At 46.1% G+C, this 22,069-nt stretch overlaps 1 protein-coding gene across 6 annotated transcripts in view; it reads left to right on the forward strand.

The window, feature by feature from the left end:
* The window catches only part of TRIM9 (tripartite motif containing 9), a 127,868-nt gene extending 106,625 nt beyond the window's left edge, over positions 1-21,243 (forward strand). For 2 of the 6 annotated variants that reach the window (XM_077819662.1, XM_077819663.1), the window contains exons 8-13: positions 7,603-7,791; positions 10,959-11,000; positions 11,796-11,819; positions 13,035-13,338; positions 15,188-15,350; positions 19,524-21,243. In XM_077819662.1, the coding sequence (XP_077675788.1) occupies positions 7,603-7,791; positions 10,959-11,000; positions 11,796-11,819; positions 13,035-13,338; positions 15,188-15,350; positions 19,524-19,586 (785 nt within the window). In that variant the 3' untranslated portion in view covers positions 19,587-21,243. Of the gene's footprint in view, positions 1-7,602; positions 7,792-10,958; positions 11,001-11,795; positions 11,820-13,034; positions 13,339-15,187; positions 15,351-19,523 lie in introns of those variants that run through there. The other 4 variants (XM_077819659.1, XM_077819660.1, XM_077819664.1 and 1 more) reach the window with 3 other exon arrangements.
* Positions 21,244-22,069: the final 826 nt, after the last annotated feature.

Genomic DNA, 22,069 nt, shown 5'->3' on the forward strand with positions numbered 1-22,069 from the left:
AGGGATCCCCAGCTGGCTTAGAGCGCTGTGGCAGCTTAACACCAACCAGTCCCAACCCTCACCGGCACTGGGACAAGCAAGGGTGTGGCCAGAGTACCATAACCTCTTGCACCCCCAGCTCCCAGTGAAAGTCAGTGGGATTTGTGATCCTAACTCAGTTAGCCACTTTTGGAAGTTTCTACCCGTAGTTGTTACTTTGCAAAGAGAAAATAGTGCAGAACATACCAAGGATTGTCAAGGCCCCCTATTACCATCAAGAGAGAGACTCTCAGTGACAGCACCGGGAGCTGGATTGGGCCTTTACAACACACAACAGGGCCTCCCATTCCTCTCCAATTTTTATCCCATAAGCAGCTTTTGATATTCAGCTTCCTGCCCAAAGCAATGGCAAAGGGAAAACCCTTGTTACATGAATCAGTCAAACCTGGGGAATGGAATTTGTCTACCAAAACAACTGGGGTGGCCAGGGTTAACTGCTTTAACTAGCCCAGGTCAGGAATGTGCAGGAGCCCCTGCTCAGTCCCTATGACTCAGGTTTCCTCTGGGTGGATATTTGCATTTTGGTATCCAAGGTCCAAGCCTGTCCACATGGCGCAGGCCCCAGATAAAGGAGCCCATCAGAAGGATTCTGTTGATGGTCCCAGCACAATGGCGTTGTGCTTGGAGCCTTCTTTCCAGCATTTGCCAGGAGACAGGCTTTCAGAAACCGATCTTTTGTTCACTGGAGTCTTTTTACTGAATGACTCCTTTTTTTGTTATTCCAGTGAAAAAGAAAAAGAGCTAAATGTGTCCCAAAGCATTTTCTCCTCTCAGAAGCACTCAGAGCTCTTTGGGCCCAAAACAGAGAAACAAATTGTGCCTGTATTCAGCTTAAGTGTATCTGAGTGAATCATTGAACAGACCCCTGCTGCACTGACAAGTGGTTTGGGGTATAATTTCTGGCCTATTCCACAGAATTGGGCTGCTGAGTGCAGATTTGCATGAGCATGGGTTTGGCAGAGTGCTTTTCCCTTCTGCTCTGCTCCGCAAACTACTGGAGCATTTTAGTAGGAGGGGAAGTGAGAAGAAAAGAAGAGGAAGGCGCAAAGAGAAGAAGATGGTTGGGAACAAGGCCGTGCTGTTACCGTTGTTAATCTCGTTAGTAACTCGTTACTAACTGCTCAGCTGAAGGCACTTGGAGGTCTGGTTCATTTGTTTAATTACTGATTTCCAGCTCTGGCATAAAAGGACTGATCCAAAATCCACTGAAGTCAAGGGGAGTCTTTCTGTTGACGTCAGTGCACGCTGAAATAGACCTAGGGAACCATGTGCCGTGCCACGCCCCCACCACGACCTGTCGTACAGCCGCAGGAGCAGTGAAATAAGTTTTCTCCCTTAACTAGGGAGACAGTGTGAGGAGCAAGCGGGGCAGGAGGCTCAGAGGGGACGATCTGGGGAAACCTCACCGGGGGGAGGAGGTAGTGGTGTGTTAGCATCTCTCTGGGCACTTTCACCCTGCATGAAGAATAGGACGGTCCAAGCTGCAGGAGATTGGTAGGGCGCGTTTTGTAAAGTAAAAATGTTGAGTTTCAAGGCAGGTTCCGCGGGGATTCGAGTATCTATGAACAGGGCAAGGGTAATAAGCTCAAGTGTCACAGCATCTGTAGATATAGGCCTCGATCCAGCTCCGTACTTCAGCCCCTGCTTAGCTGTAAGCACACGCGTGAGAGTGCTCCTCGAAGCCAATGGGACTGTTCCCAGGCAATAGATTCCCAAGGTGGTAGGGACCTCATAAATCTGACAGACAGGCAATCCTCATAAACTTGGTCTCGGTTGTCTGAAAGGGCAATTTTGCTGTCCGTTTTAAGAGATTACAATTTGCTCTTTTAAGGGTCATGCTAGATGCCTGCAGCAGGGCCGGATGGACTCCTAGCTATGAGGATGTTAATTGCTCAGAGCCATTTTAAGCAGACAGTCCCACAAGATGAGCAAAAATATTCTCCAAGTCGCCTTGTTGTTTCCCAGACAGGAAGAGTCACATACTCTGTATTTAACCATCCGACCTAAAAATGGCAGCTATTTGTCTGCTGTTGTTAGCAAGGAACTGAGCGCAATTGCGGCTGCATGATAGCTTGAGATTGTTTCATCTCCCCAAGTTGGTGGCAGGTGATTGTATGGGTAGCCCTAGAAAGAGGTATTCAAGCAGACATGTCTCCTGTCTGTTCTCGGATAACAATTTATGTCACCCTCCCTTAGCAGGTTTACAGGGCATTGGTACTGTAAATGTGGACTAGCCAGACTTAATTTTCTATCGTTGGTTGCTGATGAGATCCTTGGATGAGGTTCCGCCCCCTGGTTTATTTTTCGGTCTGTCTTTTCTTATCTTTGTGGTGCCCAGAGTAGGTGATTTCATAGAAGTTTTTGAGCTCCAGTGAAACCGGCTTCCAAGAGAGGCCTTAGAGAATGGCCTGGTTCTAGTGCACGGCTCAGATCTGATTAGGACACAAGCAGACCCTCACCCGAACAGCCGGTTTTCCTGAGGGCAAAGGACAGGCCAGGCAAGAGGTAACTCGGAGTCACTGAGCAGTGCAGAAGGTGAGGATTAGAACACAACAGGACTGACTGGCAACCTGCCTTCCGCAGTAGGGAGCAGTATTGCTGGGGATGGAGACCTTAGATCTGGTTTAACGGAAGTGTGACAGCATGACTCTGTGTGAGGGCAGAATTTAATCCAGACACTGAGTGCCAGAGCAGTCTGACAGCACAGCGGGCTTCTCCAAAGCTGTTACCCTGTCGTAGGGTTGGCAGACACAAAAGATCAAGGCAGGTGTTCATGTTGCAGACCCTTATGCTCAGATCTCATCTCCTCCTTCCCTTCCGCTATCGCCCAGCGTCCCTCTGCCTTTTCTGTCAGCTCGATATTCTCATTCGACCAAGCTGCATCCAGGCCCCATCGTAAGACCCAATTATCATGTAAGGCTTTGTGCTAGGGTGGGCTGCTGCATGCTGGCTCTGAATGACTTGGAGCCCATTCTGGTGGAGCAGGTTACCGTGAAGTCCTCTGAAAGGTAAGCAAACTAGAATAAGGGTTGGAGCTTAGGTTTCCCATGGGTATCACAAGCCTTCAGAATCACCAGACAAGGGATGCTCTCAGCTTCATCGAGAGCTTCTGCTCACAGCTGCCTGCCTATGACGTACGGAAAGGTTGTCGGGGCAGGCATCAGGATAATGACAGGTTTCAGAGTAACAGCTGTGTTAGTCTGTATTCGCAAAAAGAAAAGGAGGACTTGTGGCACCTTAGAGACTAACCAATTTATTTGAGCATAAGCTTTCGTGAGCTACAGCTCACTTCATCGGATGCATACTGTGGAAACTGCTAGAAGACATTATATACACAGAGACCATGAAACAATACCTCCTCCCACCCAACTCTCCTGCTGGTAATAGCTTATCCAAAGTGACCACTGTCCTTACAATGTGTATGAAAATCAAGGTGGGCCATTCCAGCATAAATCCAAGTTTAACCAGAACATCTCGGGGGGGGGGGGGGGGGTTAGGAAAAAACAAGGGGAAATAGGCTACCTTGCATAATGACTTAGCCACTCCCAGTCTCTATTTAAGCCTAAATTAATAGTATCCAATTTGCAAATGAATTCCAATTCAGCAGTTTCTCTCTGGAGTCTGGATTTGAAGTTTTTTTGTTTTAAGATAGCGACCTTCATGTCTGTAATTGCGTGACCAGAGAGTTTGAAGTGTTCTCCGACTGGTTTATGAATGTTATAATTCTTGACATCTGATTTGTGTCCATTTATTCTTTTATGTAGACACTGTCCAGTTTGACCAATGTACGTGGCAGAGGGGCATTGCTGGCACATGATGGCATATATCACATTGGTGGATGTGCAGGTGAACGAGCCTCTGATAGTGTGGCTGATGTTATTAGGCCCTGTGATGGTGTCCCCTGAATAGATATGTGGACACAGTTGGCAATGGGCTTTGTTACAAGGATAGGTTCCTGGGTTAGTGGTTCTGTTGTGTGGTATGTGGTTGCTGGTGAGTATTTGCTTCAGGTTGGGGGGCTGTCTGTAGGCAAGGACTGGCCTGTCTCCCAAGATTTGTGAAAGTGTTGGGTCATCCTTCAGGATAGGTTGTAGATCCTTAATAATGCGTTGGAGGGGTTTTAGTTGGGGGCTGAAGGTGACGGCTAGTGGCGTTCTGTTATTTTCTTTGTTAGGCCTGTCCTGTAGTAGGTGGCTTCTGGGAACTCTTCTGGCTCTATCAATCTGTTTCTTCACTTCCGCAGGTGGGTATTGTAGTTGTAAGAATGCTTGATAGAGATCTTGTAGGTGTTAGTCTCTGTCTGAGGGGTTGGAGCAAATGCGGTTGTATCGCAGAGCTTGGCTGTAGACGATGGATCGTGTGGTGTGGTCAGGGTGAAAGCTGGAGGCATGTAGGTAGGAATAGCGGTCAGTAGGTTTCCGGTATAGGGTGGTGTGTATGTGACCATCGTTTATTAGCACTGTAGTGTCCAGGAAGTGGATCTCTTGTGTGGACTGGACCAGGCTGAGGTTGATGGTGGGATGGAAATTGTTGAAATCATGGTGGAATTCCTCAAGGGCTTCTTTTCCATGGGTCCAGATGATGAAGATGTCATCAATATAGCGCAAGTAGAGTAGGGGCGTTAGGGGACGAGAGCTGAGGAAGCGTTGTTCTAGATCAGCCATAAAAATGTTGGCATACTGTGGGGCCATGCGGGTACCCATAGCAGTGCCGCTGATCTGAAGATAGACATTGTCCCCAAATGTAAAATAGTTATGGGTAAGGACAAAGTCACAAAGTTCAGCCACCAGGTTAGCCGTGACATTATTGGGGGTAGTGTTCCTGACGGCTTGTAGTCCATCTTTGTGTGGAGTGTTGGTGTAGAGGGCTTCTGCATCCATAGTGGCCAGGATGGTGTTATCAGGAAGATCACCGATGGATTGTAGTTTCCTCAGGAAGTCAGTGGTGTCTCGAAGGTAGCTGGGAGTGCTGGTAGCGTAGGGCCTGAGGAGGGAGTCTACATAGCCAGACATCCTGCTGTCAGGGTGCCAATGCCTGAGATGATGGGGCGCCCAGGATTTCCAGGTTTATGGATCTTGGGTAGTAGATAGAATATCCCAGGTCGGGGTTCCAGGGGTGTGTCTGTGCGGATTTGATCTTGTGCTTTTTCAGGAAGTTTCTTGAGCAAATGCTGTAGTTGCTTTTGGTAACTCTCAGTGGGATCAGAGGGTAATGGCTTGTAGAAAGTGGTGTTGGAGAGCTGCCGAGCAGCCTCTTGTTCATATTCCTACCTATTCATGATGACAACAGCACCTCCTTTGTCAGCCTTTTTGATTATGATGTCAGAGTTGTTTCTGAGGCTGTGGATGGCATTGTGTTCTGCACGGCTGAGGTTGTGGGGCAAGTGATGCTGCTTTTCCACAATTTCAGCCCGTGCACGTCGGCGGAAGCACTCTGTGTAGAAGTCCAGTCTGCTGTTTCGACCTTCAGGAGGAGTCCACCTAGAATCCTTCTTTTTGTAATGTTGGTAGGGAGGCCTCTGTGGATTAGTATGTTGTTCAGAGGTATTTTGGAAATATTCCTTGAGTCGGAGACATCGAAAATAGGATTCTGGGTCACCACAGAACTGTATCATGTTCGTGGGGGTGGAGGGACAGAAGGAGAGGCCCCGAGATAGGACAGCTGCTTCTGCTGGGCTGAGGGTATAGTTGGATAGGTTAACAATATTGCTGGGTGGGTTGAGGGAACCATTGCTGTGGCCCCTTGTAGCATGTAGTAGTTTAGAAAGTTTAGTGTCCTTTTTCTTTTGTAGAGAAGCAAAGTGTGCGTTGTAAATGGCTTGTCTAGTTTTAGTAAATTCCAGCCACGAAGAAGTTTGTGTGGAAGGTTGGTTTTTTCTGAGAGTATCCAGTTTTGAGAGCTCATTCTTAATCTTTCCCTGTTTGCTGTAGAGGATGTTGATCAGGTGATTCCGCAGTTTCTTTGAGAGCGTGTGGCACAAGCTGTCAGCATACTCTGTGTGGTATGTAGATTGTAATGGATTTTTTACCTTCAGTCCTTTTGGTACGATGTCCATCTGTTTGCATTTGGAAAGGAAGATGATGTCTGTCTGTATCTGTACAAGTTTTTTCATGCAGTTGATAGATTTGTGCTGGAAATGGCCCACCTTGATTATCATACACATTGTAAAGAGAGTGGTCACTTTGGATGGGCTATTACCAGCAGGAGAGTGAGTTTGTGGGTGGGGGGGGCAGAGGGTGAGAGAACCTGGATTTCTGCTGGAAATGGCCCAACTTGATTATCATACACATTGTAAGGAGAGTGATCACTTAAGATAAGCTATTACCAGCAGGAGAGTGGGGTGGGAGGAGGTATTGTTTCATGGTCTCTGTGTATATAATGTCTTCTGCAGTTTCCACAGTATGCATCCGATGAAGTGAACTGTAGCTCACGAAAGCTTATGCTCAAATAAATTGGTTAGTCTCTAAGGTGCCACAAGTACTCCTTTTCTTTTTGAGGATAATGACAGTGCACTTTGAGAATAGGGTGGTCACAAAAGACCTGGATTGCCATGGTGTGACAATGAAATCTCACCTACACAGCGTGGTAGCCTGCAGTCACTGTGAGACAGTGAATGGGAGGACTCCCAGAAGCTCCAGTGGCCATTGGATCAGGCCTTCAGATCACAGGGTTAACTCCTAACAAAACTCCTATTGGGAGGATCAGGTGTCAGTGTTGATAGATACAAAGAGTTATCCAGAAACTCTTAACCTGTGGAACTCATTGCCAGGGGATGTTGTGAAAACCAAAACTATAGTGGGGTTCACAAAAGAACTAGATACGTTCATGGAGGATAGGTCCAACAATGGCTGTTAGCCAAGATGGGAAGCTGGGAGTGGACAACGGGGGATGGTTCACTCGATGATTACCTGTTCTGTTCATTCCCTCTGAAGCACCTGGCATTGGCCCCTGTCGGAAGACCAGATACTGGGCTAGATGGACCATTGGTCTGACCCAGTATGGCTCTTTTGATGTTGTTGAACACACCATCCTGTACCACCTTTGGGTAAGGTGGGTTTTTGAGGGCACTTTTAGTAACACAGTTTAGATCAGCCTTGCAGAACTGCATTGACAGGTTACCAGCCCAACACAAACCCTGCGCAGCATGCCCTTTCCTATGAGGAGTACAATGAACAAGAGAGTATGTGATAGCATTTAAAATACATCTGCTGGGCCTTAGGTATGGTAAGATGTGCATCTCCTGCGGTGGGATACATTACTGTGACACCTTCCAGCATTTGCTACAAAGAGGATTTAGCCTAAGAAACGCTGATCAGATTTGTCTTCAGCTCCACAAGGATGTTTTTGAAGATCCAGATACGTTTACTGGTCACAGTGTCAATGATACGGTATTATTGAGTGATATCTGTGCTCCAGAACTTCCTGTGGCCTCCTGCCCAGCACACATGCTGAGCCTATGCATGCTAAAGTGTCTGTGTTTTGCACCGGGGGCTCGGCTCCGGTAATGGTTTGAAGTCAGCCCGCAGATTTCTGATGTGGGGTTTGCATTGATCTTACGTTTAGACACAGAGTCAGAAGAACAGACCCTCCCTTTTCCAGTGCCTTTGGAAAGATTTCAGCTCCGTAGAATGAGTCCTTTCTCCTCCACACTTAATCTACAACCCAGCTTCTCGGGGAGATCCTACTTTGAGCTAAGATCCTCGTCCCACCCGCTGAGCTTGCATTCTTCTTTGCAGTCTCTGAATTCAGCCGGTGAGCCGAGCACGTCTGGCATTTCCTCTTGATCTGTGCTTTTGGGCAGCTCTGAAGTATTTGTTTTGTTTTGTTTTGTTTTTTTCCCATGACATTCATATGCCAGGGGGACACGTTATTCTGTTTGTCAGTGGCCTGCTCCCGAAGTGAAGGGAATTTGGATGATGTAGCTTTGTGGTGTATATTTCTATGTAACAACAATACCATTGTCGCTGTCATTTAACGGCATTGATTAGCAAGCCCCGGTGCAGTGCAGAATTCCTTATGTGATAGCTGTTATGACCAAGGGAGGAGCCGGGCTGGAATTACGGGAATAGGCCTAGCACAAGCCTCTGAGGGAATGCTGGGGAGATACGGGAAGGTTCCAGGAAAGCCAGCTGCTGCTGTAAGATTTGTTCATTGCAACTCTTTTTAAGACTCGACCCAACAGACCTTTTTCAAAAGATATGTTAACAAACACAAAAGCAAGCAGGGCATTGAGTGGGTCATAGCCACAACTCTTCTCATCTGAAGACGGTACAGTCCCTTTTTAAAAGCTGCTGAGTATCTACCACTCCCTCTGACTTAACTTTGAGTGGTGGGTGCTCAACACCTGGCAAAATCAGGCCCTCTGATATTTAAAGCCTCTTTTTCTGCAGAGGGGAGGAAATAAGAACATGAATAAAATTCTGAGTAACGTGCAGGACAGTTGGTTACAAGCACAGCCCCCCAGGTACCCTGCCTGCCTCCATATTCCTTGCTTTAGTGGGTTGTGACAAAAGTTTAGGCTGATTCACTGTGCAAAGTGCAGCCATAGTCTCCTTTGCCTTGCGGTGAACAGCGACTAGCACAAGGAGCGGCAGGCATAGCTGATCTCTTTGGTGCTGTTTCGTAATCATGGAGAACAATTTTTTGCACATTTCTTATTTCTAAGATCCCAGGGCCTCATTCTCCCATCGTGCCAGGTTTAAACCAGTGTCACTCCAGTGGCGTGACCCCCCACTTACTCTGGTTAAGCAAGGGGAGAGTGGGGTCCCTTTTATTTTGTTTCCATCTCACAACTCGGATTGAGGAATGCTGCAGCATGACCGTTGCCAGAACATACAGGGGCCCCTACCCCCTGTCAGCAACCTTTCTTCCTTTGTGCTTTTCTGTTGTTCATTGTACTGCTGCTGGCTTGAACTATGCTTTGTTATTGGACGTTTTGACTTTGTGTCCAATGTACTGAGATCTATTGTAACGGCTTTGATTAATACCTGTATGTGGAGCGTGTATCTTCGGGATCACGGGCTGAGGTCTGGGAAGCGGGTGGGAACGGGGGACAGGAGTTGGATTTTTACAAACACATCTGACCACTTTGTTCTTATTTGTCCTGCTGATGGGTAATTTGTATTACAGTCGACCCCAGAAACCTTGGGGAAAAAAAACAACCCTTTCGGAAGGGGACACAAGGCATGATTCATTAAAACTGCCTCAGCTACCATTGCACCATTTTACACAGCAGGAGTTAAGTGCTGCGTGAGGTTCAATGAGAAATACACAAGATGTACCCTGACTGGAGGGACCGGTGTGAATGTGCTAGAGGAAAACATTGGCACAGAGAAAACACCTCCATTTTTTACATGCAAATAGAAACCAGTCACAGGCCCATCCGGAGCAGTCCAGCCCTAACATAGTCTGACAAAATGGGATCACATCACTCCCATGCTGGTTCTTCTTTCCCCCGGGGGCAAAGATATCCCCTTGTCTCGACAAATCACTAAGGATTAATATGGGAAGAACAGTTTGTATGAAGCTACAATAGCGTCTTTATCAAAATAGATACATTTGGGCCCAATTCTCTGGTGCGGTGCAGCCACTTTGCCCTGTGATGCTGGCAGAATCTGGCTGTAAAGTTGACGTAAATGACCCTAGTCAGATTACCCCAGTGCAAGGAGAACCCTTCCTTCGCACGCAGACAATATGGAGGATTTTACACCACGTCCTCCCCGGCCATCAGTGAAGCTGGGGAAAAGAGGAGATGGGGGTGAACTCCTACACTATGCAATCCCCTGTTTCAGCCCTTTGCAGCTAGTAGTTAGAGCAGTCTCCTGGCTGAACATGGGAGCTCCAGGATATGTCACGGGAACCATGGAAGGAGGTTGCATGGCACCTGTGCACACTCAGTCTGGCTCTGCTCAGTGATCAGCCTCTAATTTTCATGAGTACCAAATGCCATCAGTAAATGTTCAGTGTAATGTCGTATAATGACGCTTAGCTCTCTCTGAGAGGCACTGTAGCATAATTATTCTTAAAATATGGCAATAGCTAAACTAGAGTTATGTAGCTACATAAAACTCACCTACGTTAACATGAAAAGTGATCAAATGCTCGGTCAACCTTAATCCACGTGCTCTTTTTTGTGCGGGGGGGGGGGACATTTCAAATTATTTTTGCAGAATAACTAGATATTCTCGCTGGAGAAAGTTCTCTCTATGTCAGATGCTGTCTACCCATCTTGTTCTGATTTCTTTCCCCAGAGGAAGTTGTGGACAGTATTTTTGAACGTGCCGTGTGTAAGGAGATTTACTGAATGGGGAAAAAGTTTTCTTTTTGCTGCTAGAGGCTCTTTTTCAGAGGCCAGTACAATCCATTGGACTCTTATGAAAATAGAGACCAGGATCTTCAAAAGCGTCCACCGATTTTTGGGTACTTTTGGTTTTTAGGTTCCCACCCAGAGACACTTCAAAGGGTCCTGATTGTCAGAGAGCAAGTGTTCAGCTCTTTCTGAAAATCAGACCCCTTCCAGGAGTCTCTAAATTGGGTACCCAAAATCACTAGTTTCAGAGTAGCAGCCATGTTAGTCTGTATCTGCAAAAAGAAAAGGAGGACTTGTGACACCTTAGACTAACCAATTTATTTGAGCGTAAGCTTTCATGAGCTACATCTCACGATGAACTGAGCTGTAGCTCACGAAAGCTTACGCTCAAATAAATTTGTTAGTCTCTAAGGTGCCACAAGTCCTCCTGTTCTTTTTCCAAAATCACTAGTCACTTCTGAAAATCTTGAACATGGTCTTTGGCTTTTAATGAATCAGGCCTCAAGTGATCGGATCAAATGGATAATTTTGTAAGTGTTTACAAGTATTTTTTGTGAGACTGGTTGTTACGTCTTAGCTTTGATGTGTGAAATATAGTATCTCTTTATAGGGTGCAATTTTGAGACACAGTCAGCGCCTTACTCTCAATTAGGCAAGTATATTTATTACAATTAAGTGGTTCATACTTTGTTGGTCATTTTTTTTATTTTTACGTTAAGCCTTTTTTTGACAAAGTAAATAAACAGCTCACTATAATCAAAGATTGTTTCCTACTTTACACCCTGTTTCTCAAATGCCATCCTAGTGATTTGAATGAGGAACAGTCATTTTGGTTTGGTATTAAAGGAATTTTAAGTTCTTCCACTTGTTGGTTTTAAAGAGAAACCTGAAACTGGGCTGTGGAAATGGACTCCCCATCAAACTTTTATCCTTAAAATAAAATACGTTTGGACTGTACCTCACTAAGGTGCTTAAGCATGTGTCAGACTTTAAGTACATGATTAGTCCCATTGAAGCTAATTGGATTATTCATGCACTCAAAGTTAGACATTGACTTGGCTGAATCAGGAGTTTGGGTCTGATTTTTACAGGTGCTGAAAATCTGCATTTCTTGGCGATTTCTGTTGGAGTCGCAAGCGCTCTGCAGCTTGCAAAATCAGGCCCCTTAATTCTTTTTGGAAAAAGCAAACCCTTTTCAGATGACCCACCTCAGCTAAATTCACCAACTGATTCATGCACAGTGTAGTTTAAAGTGCACTTCATTTACAGTGGAGGCCCATGGTGAGTCTGTGTATAAACAAATTTCAGGACATGAAAAAAAAAAAGATTCCTGCAGTACATGGAAAAGTATGTGATCAAAAATATATTTCTGAATTCTTTATTTTAATAAATGCCAATTTTACTTCCTGTTTCTTTCCTGCATGCCTTTCATTTGGAATGACAACAGTTGACATTAAAAAACTGGTGGCAGGTATGGAACCCTTTATATTGAGCTATAAAACCAGTAAGCAAGCTAGCCTGTGAAAAGACTCAGCAAAGCAATGAATAAATCTGTTTTATTTTCAAGCAGTGTTTACTTGGGTGAGAATATGTGCCCAGGTGTGAGACTGTGTTGTGGATATGTCAGTTCACGTTTCAACTGCAGTAAATGCACAGGCCGCAGGAGAGAACAAATCACCTATGAAACGTGGCTAGTGGTTTATGAAATTTTGTTACTCTGTGTATTGTCAAAAAAGCGATGTTCCACCTGTCCGGTTTACTGTATCCAAGTCGCAGTGTATTTAGAGGTTCTCAACATTTTTCAGAGCTCACATGAACTAGATTTTATAAAAATAAGGTTGAGGGCTCGCTAGGGAAGTTACTCGGTGTTGTTTAATCTGTCTATCCATGTAGATTTTTGTGTGTGCTGTTGATTACTAGACCTGCAAGCACTCCCCCCCTCACGCACACTCACACAGAGTGTCTGCTAATCTTTAATCCTCCTTCCCACACTCAACCTCAAAGCATTACTCACATGAGTAATCTTTAGTCGTAAGAGTAACTATTACTGATATTTGTATTACACTGCTACCTAGAGGCCCAACCAAAGTCAGGTCCCCATTGTGCTAGGTGCTGTAGAAACATGTAGCGAAAGGCAGTCCCTGCCCCAAAGAGCTTACAGGCTAAATAGATAGGACCAGCAACAGGTGGGAAGGAACATAGGGAAGCAGTGTATCTCACCCAAGGTCACACAGCAAGTCAGTGGCAGAGCCAGGAATAGAAATGGGCTCTGCAGCATCCCAGTCCTGTGCCCTACCCACTAGACCATAACACCCCCAAACCTTTGTGTAAAAGTTTGCACGATCAGGCTCCATGACTCTAGTGTCGCTGGTCTGCCAGTTGCCAGGCCCAGGTATCAATAGCCTCCATCAGTGATTCCATGCCCGCAGGGATCATTTGTGAGCAAGGAGACCTTTTCCCATGGGTAAATTCTACTGAGCCAGTCCAGTCTCTCTCTACTTTCCTCTGAGTTTATAGAGAGCCAGTTCCCTGCTGTACTTGGTGATAAGCACAGCCTAAGCCCACTGCTGGTTGAGCTTCCTTCCTGCAAGGTGATGCATGGTGCTTCTCATCCCATCTGTGTGGCTTTGTTGCTGGAATGGGTTGTTTCAGCCATACTAAACCGCTATCCTTTGTGTATTTCCAGTGGCCTGGTTTTCGTTCGATCCCGGCTCTGCACACTCTGACATCCTCTTTTCCAATGACAACCTGACTGTCACCTGTAACAGCTATGATGACAGGGTTGTGCTGGGGAAAACTGGCTTTTCCAAAGGGCTCCATTATTGGGAGCTGTCGATCGATCGTTACGATAACCACCCAGACCCGGCCTTTGGTGTGGCTCGTGTTGATGTCCTCAAGGATGTCATGCTAGGAAAGGACGACAAAGCCTGGGCAATGTATGTGGACAATAACCGGAGCTGGTTCATGCACAACAATTCACACACTAACAGGTATGCCACAAACCCTGGAATCAGGTCTTCTCTAGACTGTCTTTCTCTCAGAGATCAAGGCCCAAACTCAACCCTGATGTAAGCCACTCTTCAATGGCAGCTGCACACATGTACACTGGGAATGGATTTGCTCCCTAGAGCCTAAAGTGAAGTCCTTATGCTTAGCGTAAACTAGGGGCAGTTCAGGCATCTTTGGTATTGTACCTGCTACAAGAACTCTTCACCTACTGTACTAAGAATGAAATGATCCTGGTCTATCTCTGCTTCCTAGTCCTCTGAACATTCATCCGTCTATCCTTGCAGAACATTTCACCACCCGTGAGTAATGCACTCATCCCACACTCCTGCCAATAAACCTGTATCACTTTTATACCATCCGGAGTGCTGTGCTGAGGTGTAGAAATTCTGTCTCCATTTATCCGTGCAGGCCAGTGTGTCAGGATTGTAGCTTATTTTGTAAGCAGTGCATTCTTCCCACAGGCTCTTCTGCCCTGTCACTGGTAGCGTATTGTTAACAATTGAGTGCAGTTGGCCACCACTAGACCAGATGAGTAGATGGACGTGCCCTGCTCAACCTAGGGGGTTGTAGGTGGGTGAGACCCACCTGGATGCCATTAGCATTGAGCTCAGAGAATTATTCTGGTTGTGTTTGTGTTTGAGATGAGACTGGCATGTGCAACCATCTTAGAATACACTCTGGAGGTGGTCTCATAGCTCCTGTGGCTCTGTCGTACTTTTAAAGTGACAGCATGTTACCCTTTTGTGTCTCCTACATGTTCCCTCCACATAATTCCCTATGACCCTTCCTTACCTGGAGGGAAAGGAACAAGGGACAGTGTCTGCGGGCACCATACGGTGGAGGAACGTGTAATGGTATTAAGTTGGGTCCATTAGGCTGTCCATTGTTACTCTCAATCTTAACATGGGAACAAGAGTTCCCCGTACAGTGCAAAGCTATTTTATGGTCCTTGGGACTCACCCATCGGGTTTGGGAGTCTTTGCGCAATGGGAGCTGGATCAGGGCCTCAGCTGCTAAGTGAAAAGTGAGACTCCGTAGTAATACAGACTAGAATTTTAAAAGTGGTGATAGACTGTGATGTTCGTTATGTGTTGTGGAACACCAGACTTTGGCGTGTGGCACAGTCTTACGGTACTAGTGTGTATGATTCCCGGAGATGCTCTGATTGTGTAATGGTTGCCTTACTACTTTTATCCTGGGTTCAGTAATCCACAGTTTGGGCCAAATTCGGGGATCCATACTCATTCCTCAGCCTGGCAAACGCCCACTGACTTCCCAGGTGACTCATTATGAATGGCTGAGCCGCTGTTTTAAAAGTTCAGAGAAGCCAGTTTTTTCCCAAGTCTCTGCAAACTATGTGATTGTCCTCTGAGGCGCAATTCTGCCCTGAGACACACCTCCCTGCAGACGCTTCCGTTGAAGATAATGGGACCCCCGTGTTTGTATCTAAGGGGCAGAATCTGGCCCATCATCACTAGGCTACAGTATTGTGCAGTTAGTGTGTACACGTGTATTTGTCCCTTGAAGTGTTTTTAGACTACACTGTTTCACTGAAGACTGCCAGGAATCAGGGACGGGGCTGGATTTCAAATTAGGGGCGCTGGCATTCTAGGGGCGCCATACCTCTCTAAAACTGTGGAACACAAAGGCCAGCTATAGGCGTGGGGGCGCTGAAGATGCTGTGCCTAGCGATGCGTAAGGTGTAAATCCGGCTCTGATCAGGGGTGTTGTTTTGTGCATTTCAGGGAAGCCATTCTGTACAAACTCTGTAGCAAGGACTGTGATGGCATTAAGTGATGCACATCATCTGACTTCCTCTTTCCCCAACAGGACCGAAGGGGGAATAACAAAAGGTGCCACGGTTGGAGTGCTCCTTGACTTAACCAGGAGGACCCTAACGTTTTCCATCAACGAAGATCAGCAAGGTCCTGTGGCTTTTGAGAACATGGAGGGCCTGTTCTTCCCTGCCGTCAGTCTGAACAGGAATGTGCAGGTATGTACTTTGTCAAAGCGGTTTCACAACAGCAGCGTATGAAAGATCTGAACTTGATGGCGAACTCCTCCTGCCTTTCTATACATTTAGCACCATTCTTATCCACTAGAGCGTTCTCAACAATGTAAGAAAAACCTCAGCAGCTGCTAGAAGGGGTGAGAGCCTTTGTGGAACAGGGCAGTTTGGAAGATTAAATGTAATGACCCAGCTCACTGGTGAGCCACTGACATCAAGATGTGCCTTTGAACAGCGCATAGCTTGTTCCTTATACTTCTTCTCTCCCATGGATGGCAGGAGAACAGGAGTGCCGCTGCCTTTGGCTCAGAGGAGCTTGGCCACTCAGTTTATCAGCATCCTCCAGGAATCGCACTAGTTATTAAAATGCACTTGTGTGATACGAAGGATGTTCTACATCCTGTTCCGCACACAGCAGTTTCAAACACAGGCTCTCTTTTGAGTTCTTGACCGTTCACGAACTCTATCTCTGCAATGAAGACTGGAAGACTGTTTAATATTTGTCTTGCTCTGAGCTACTCTGGTATTTTTAGTCTCAATTTTTATTTGCTTCCATCCCCCTTATTGTCCTCTTCAGAGCATTACTGGTTTCATTCACTCGGCAGACACTCACTGAGCCTGGTTTTGGTCAGCCCACTTTATCACCCTTTGCTTCTCTAAGCGCTGCACCATTGCCAAAGGCTTGTTAAAATCTTCCTAGAAGATGCCAGGAAGAAATAAGCTTGAATCGGTTAAGTCAGAACCTTTCAGGCAGTTTGATGAGGTGCCCACGTGGTAGGTTCCGTTATTTATTTGGGACTATATTATGGACATCAAAGGTAATCTTCCCTCGGCAGGAGAGAGAGACACAATGCAGCCATGAGCTCTATCCAGCACCCATGAATCAGAGTCCCATTGACTTCAGTGGGATTTGGATCAGGTCCTTGAGCATAAAGGGGGAATTGGCTAGAAGTGCAAACATTACTGCACCATGCTGTTTGGGCAGGTTGTAGGCATAGCCTGCCCAGGAACATACCTGTAGTGGCAGGAGAGCAGCCCTGGGAGGAGCCTTTGCGTCCCGTTTTCTAGGGGCGGAGCGAATGCAGCTGGTGATTGAATTTTTCCCATCTACTGGGGTAGCATTATGCCTGAATAAAGGGCATCCCCCATCTCTGTGCCCCACAGGCTCTAAGAACCATAGCCTGGCCCTTTCTTCACAGCTGATCCAGCGTTAACCTGATTTTATGGAGATCTGAGACTCTGGTGATTATTCTGAATACCATTATTAAATTGCTAAGCAACACAGTCCTCAGTAACATTATGATTTTATATTGAGCCGTGACCGTGTGTTCAACACTCTGTGGTACTTGTATGTGTACATGGGTGTGATATACATATACAAGCACCATTGCTCGATGAGTTTAATTCCCGTCTCTACATCCTTTACTTTGTCCCAAGAGAAGAGAATATTTATCAAACCCCATTGCTTCCTGACAGATCAATAGAAGAGGTAACGTTTAAAATCCCCAAATAATAGAGAAGCCCAAGGACATGCTGATAAAAGTACTGCTCATAAACTCAAGACATTCATTATCCTTTTCCCCCAAAGGTGTGTGAGTAACTCAAATGGCTTTATTAGGATTCAGAAGACTTTATTTTGGATAAACTCATTTATAAATTTGACTCTAAAACCTCTACGTTATTTTGAAAGTAAAGAAATGAGTGATGCTTCCTTCCCATGATGAATGTGAGAATTAAACTGTGCAGAAAGGAGAATAAATCTGAGAAGGGACAACTCTACACAGTTGTATGCATATCAGTGATCTAGACAATAAAGCAAGCTACAAACTCTGTTACACTGCTCACAAAAACTGGCAATCCTTATAGGTTTTGAGAGTGTAAGTCAGCCAATTACAAGAACAAAGAAGGACATAAATCCACACCGAGTAGAGGTCAAGCATAGGAGTTTTTTACGTACAGCGCTGACGGAGTGTCACCTTGCTTATTAGGTTCAGAGACACTGCCAATCAATTGATTACAATGGAATATATGGATTTTCCATGGGCGGGGAAAGAGACAGGGTAGGCAGTTCCACACCCCCAGATAGGTTTAGCTGCAAGACATGATAGCACAGTAGCCAATGGTCAAAAGGTTACCTAATGTCTCCGCCCATGGTCTCAAGTTAACAAATTAACATTTAGCATTTAATTAGTACTTTAATAAATGTATTCGTACCGAATATATATTGAATTCAATTTGGGGTCCATAGGAATGAAGTAGCTCCTTTGATTGTCCAACAGATACACATCTAGGGATAAAAACAAAGAAACAGTGAAAGTATATGGCAATAAAGATTGTCTTTCAAGTTGCTTATTTGTGTTTTAAGGCAGGCATTGGTTCCTGGGAAAGGGAGGTGGGAGGAGGCTATATCTTATACTGGCATGTTTGAACCTTTTATAAACTCAAGGTTGGATGTGTGGGAAGAACATCTCCCTACAGAAGAAACTAACACAATAGAAACAGGGCTTCTTTATTCTATTTGCAACTTTGAATAAGACACAATTATTGACCCCAACATCTGGCATTTGCTGACCAGGCATATCTTTGCAAAAGCAAGGTTATCTTTGGTTATTCTGCTTTCTCTTAGCTATTGCTACGCCTCTGACCTCTTGACCAAACTCTGGATTTCGGGCCTGTACACAAATCCATATACCAGGTTATTACATCAGCAATGGATTTTAACCCTTCAAACAACCAGATGGGTTATTTTCCCTAAACAGAAATCCAGCAGTGGTTTGGCCATCTCTCTGGTTGACTGATGAAGTCTTCTCTTTGTCAATCATTTTCCTGAGAAAAGTAAATATCGGTTTCTCTAATACGCATGTCATAACAGATGAAAGAGAAGTGCTCTTCTGTATTCCCTGGATCTGTAGTGAAATCTGTGCATAGAAAGTTCTCTCCTGTGTATTTGCAGAGATTGTCACAGACACAAAGGGGAGTGAGGGAGTTGGGCGCCTGATTCCTTTTTGTGCCTTTGAAATCCTCTCCATTGCATACTCCTTGTTCTGACGCAATTGCTGCATCTGTATATGCTCAGTTATCAATGAGGGGACAGCCCCTTCCCATGTCTATATTCCCGCCCAGAGAAAATGGTACCAGGGGACCTGCTGCTGCCGGAGACCAGCGGTGACCAGTGATGCCTTGGAACACAGCAGAGGTGCTAAGGGCAGGGAGGCAGGCAGAATTTCTGGAGCCCACAGTTGTTCTAGGGACCCAGCATCCCCACAGAGCCTTCCTCCTGGAGCTCAGTGCACCCAGTCGTGTGATCCCTGCTCCTCTGATTACCGACCACATGTGGGTGATGCTCTTCTGGTGCCACCCAGCCTTTCCTGCTCTGTGGCCTTTGCCTTGCGTCCTGCTCTTGGTTCTGCACGGGGATGGAAAGATGAGTGGGAATTAAAGGCACCGTGTCAGGACAGGCCTGCCAGAGATGTCAGGAGAGCATCTCTGGTGTTCTCGGCGCCACGGGTACAAGGGGGAGCAGGCAGCGAACACGCCACTGGGCATGAGGCAGCAGCAGGGAATACCAAACGAGGGGACAAGGAGGAGAAGCATGGAGACGATGAATATTACAGGGGAAGGATGCATGGCCGGGGGCCCAGGGCTCCCAGTGATACACTTGGCTGCCCTCTATCCCAGCGAGGACCTTTCCTCGCTGCAGATTCCTCTGGGCGTTTTGGAAGACTGGTGGTTTTTAGAGATGGGAACCAGAGCTTGAATCGTGGCGGGATGAGAACGGTGCAAGCTGTACACTATCAGCCAGGTCCAGTCAGGGAGCCCGTGCGCCTCCACGATGACACCAGAGGCGTGTCCTGCCGAGCGCTCTGTGCTGCTCCTCTCACACTGCTCCTGCTGCTGCTACGTGCGCTGCTGATGGCAGTACGCATGCTCCAGGGACTGCGGGTCCGCCACAGCCCTGATGCGCCGTGGCCTGTAGCCTGTTTCACTGGTCAAGCAGAGCAGCCAGGGCACGCTTGTGTGCCAGAGCAGAACGCCAGCTGCACACGGTGCTGCTTGCACGTGGTGTTTAGACCCCTTACTCACGTAAGCAAAGTCGGGATTTAGCCCCAGGTGCGTAAGAATGCCGATTGCTCTCTGGTAACAGGGCTGTCGTTGCAGGTGACTCTCCACACTGGTTTGCCGGTCCCTGAATTCTATACGTCCAGGCCATCCATGCAGTGATGAGACTACTGAAGCCAGCTGCCTTTTCTCAGGATGAGTGAAGAGAGCTGCTTTACTTTGTGAAGAAGAGACCTCCTAGGAGCCGGGGAATCTTAGGTCAGCTGGTAACTGGAAAACCAAAAAAAGAAACAAAAGCGAGAAGAGAAGAAACTGGCCTTCTCCAGTTTTTGTACTCCACGACCGCACGGCAAACCCGCTTGGCGACTCTCTGGCACTGTACTGTGCGCGTTTGCTTTGCTGTTTAGCTCTTTTGGCTGATAAAGTACCTAGATAGCCTGAGATGTTATTCTGTGTCAGCTTTTCGGTTTGGGTCATTGGTTTGATTTGCTATTATTTTTAAATGTGGGCTTTTAATTTCCTCATAACAGTGTGGTTGCTGTTGACCAGTTTAGCTGCTGCCGTCGCAAGTGAAACCCTTCCAATTACTTTCGACTGAGTTATACATCAGACAAAAGATGCTGTCTAAAGAAACCAAGGAGAGACTTGGGAGCAGGGGGAGGACCCTTGGTGGGCAAGCATTTTCTGATGCCAGTCAAATTACCTCCGGTGATGTTACTTTCCCTGTGGCCTTTCTTGTAGAGCACCCTCAAGCATATTTGTAGACATTGGTCTTGGATTACCAGTTAGTCTATACAGAGCCAGGTGGAATGCATCAAGTATTGGGAGACCATCATATCTATTATAGCAGATAGGGCCAAATTCTTCCCTCACACGTGGATGTGGCTCACACTGAAGTCAATGCATCCCTGGGCAGGATTTGGCCCAAAGATATTACTTTTAAATACCAAGAGATTTGCCAGGGCTTCATCAGACCACTGTAATTAAGATGGATAGGTAGCCTGAGAAGATAATTACATTTCTGATGTGATGATCACTTGGTTTCAGCAGAATAATTAGATGTTAATTGAACAGCTCTGGTTCTATAATTTATCATTTCCAAAGGCTTTTCTGTTTAGCTCAGTAGGTGGACCGGGCTGTTTACCATCCTCCTGTTCCCAAGCACTGCAAGGCAGTGCGGATTTGCGAGAGGACTTGATACAAGCATTTGCACCCACTCAGTGGCTTTATAATCTGCACTCTACATAACGGTGCCAGCTGACACAATGCTGCCATATCTCACAGGGCCTGCAGTTGGCCCTTTTGATATTAGCATTTATTTTTTTATAGCTACAGCGAAAACCTAGCCTTAAAAAACCACCCGACAGTGTCCTTTTTTTCGTAGAGAGGATTCATTCTGTTCTGAGGTTAGCATCACTTGGGGATCAGGAGAGAACAGAGCAAGAAGAGGAAAGAGAGAGTTGGAATCACAGTCCATGGCATTCACATTCTCAGGAATAAATATGCTTGTTGCCATGCCTACCTGTGCCTAACATCAACTCGAGTTACATTCTGCTTCCATTCACAAACTTAACTTTCTGGTAATTCAGACAAATGTCACATGTAAAAACGACAGATGATTACCACTGTGTTTAAATGCCAGAACGTTAACTTTTACCGTTTCTGTAGTGAAGAAACTGCATGCCGCATGTTATTACGCTTTCCTTTGGTTGATGACACTCTCTAGATTAGTTTCAGGGGCTGGAGAAAGATTCCATTTTGTTGCCCAACCATTTGCCAACTTGCCAAGCAATTGGGTTTGTTGAAAAAACATAGTTAGTTGAACTGGGGATGGGGTGGGAGGGGAAGCTAATGGAATAATATTCCAGCAAAAAGACATATGTAAATAGATAATCATTTCCTTTTAGTGCTTACCATTCTATTTAGAATGTTCTTATTTGTTATATTGTTGTTCTAGTATTAAGTTTACCTAATTTATTGAATGGGTGCTATCTTGTTCATTTAAACCTATTAGTTTATCTCAGCTACAGAAGAGCTGTGTTGCGGGACAACGCTGATCTGTTATTTGTTTAATTTCTTATGAGACTCAGTTGCCGGGCCACTGTGGACTCGTTTTTCATAGTCGTTATATTCCCAGTTCTTTATGATGTTCATGATGCTTATTAGATTTCTAGTGACTTGTAACACGTAGTTGACGCTGTACTGCAATCCTAGCTGCGTACAGCTGCTGTACTAAAGAAAAGTGTTTGCTGTTCTAATAAATGACTTTTATGAGAGAACTGCATGGGTCCCCCGAGTGTCTTTCGGTTTTCCTTGTGCAGTCACTGGGGGTATTTACCGTAGTGACAGAATTTCCTGTGTTCGGAGCAGGAGATACTTAGAGGCCAGCTGGCCACCTCCTACGCTCTCTGTGACCCCAGGAAGGAGGCCTGCGTATCAGTGTCATTGACACAGGGACGAGTGTGTCGGTAAGCAGGTGTGAGCAGGAGCCAGGGCGAGGGGCCGGGCAGGATCCCCCCGTACACAGAGCACAGGGAGCAAATGGAGCTGGGCCTGGTGTGTGGGCTCCACACGGGAGAGGGAAGAGAGCAGGAGCCGGCAGGACTCACTTCTCCACTTCCTCCTTTCCAGAAACTGCCCCTGGG

The sequence above is a fragment of the Eretmochelys imbricata genome, chromosome 6 (assembly GCF_965152235.1).
Source record: "Eretmochelys imbricata isolate rEreImb1 chromosome 6, rEreImb1.hap1, whole genome shotgun sequence".
NCBI classification, from domain to species: Eukaryota; Metazoa; Chordata; order Testudines; family Cheloniidae; genus Eretmochelys; species Eretmochelys imbricata.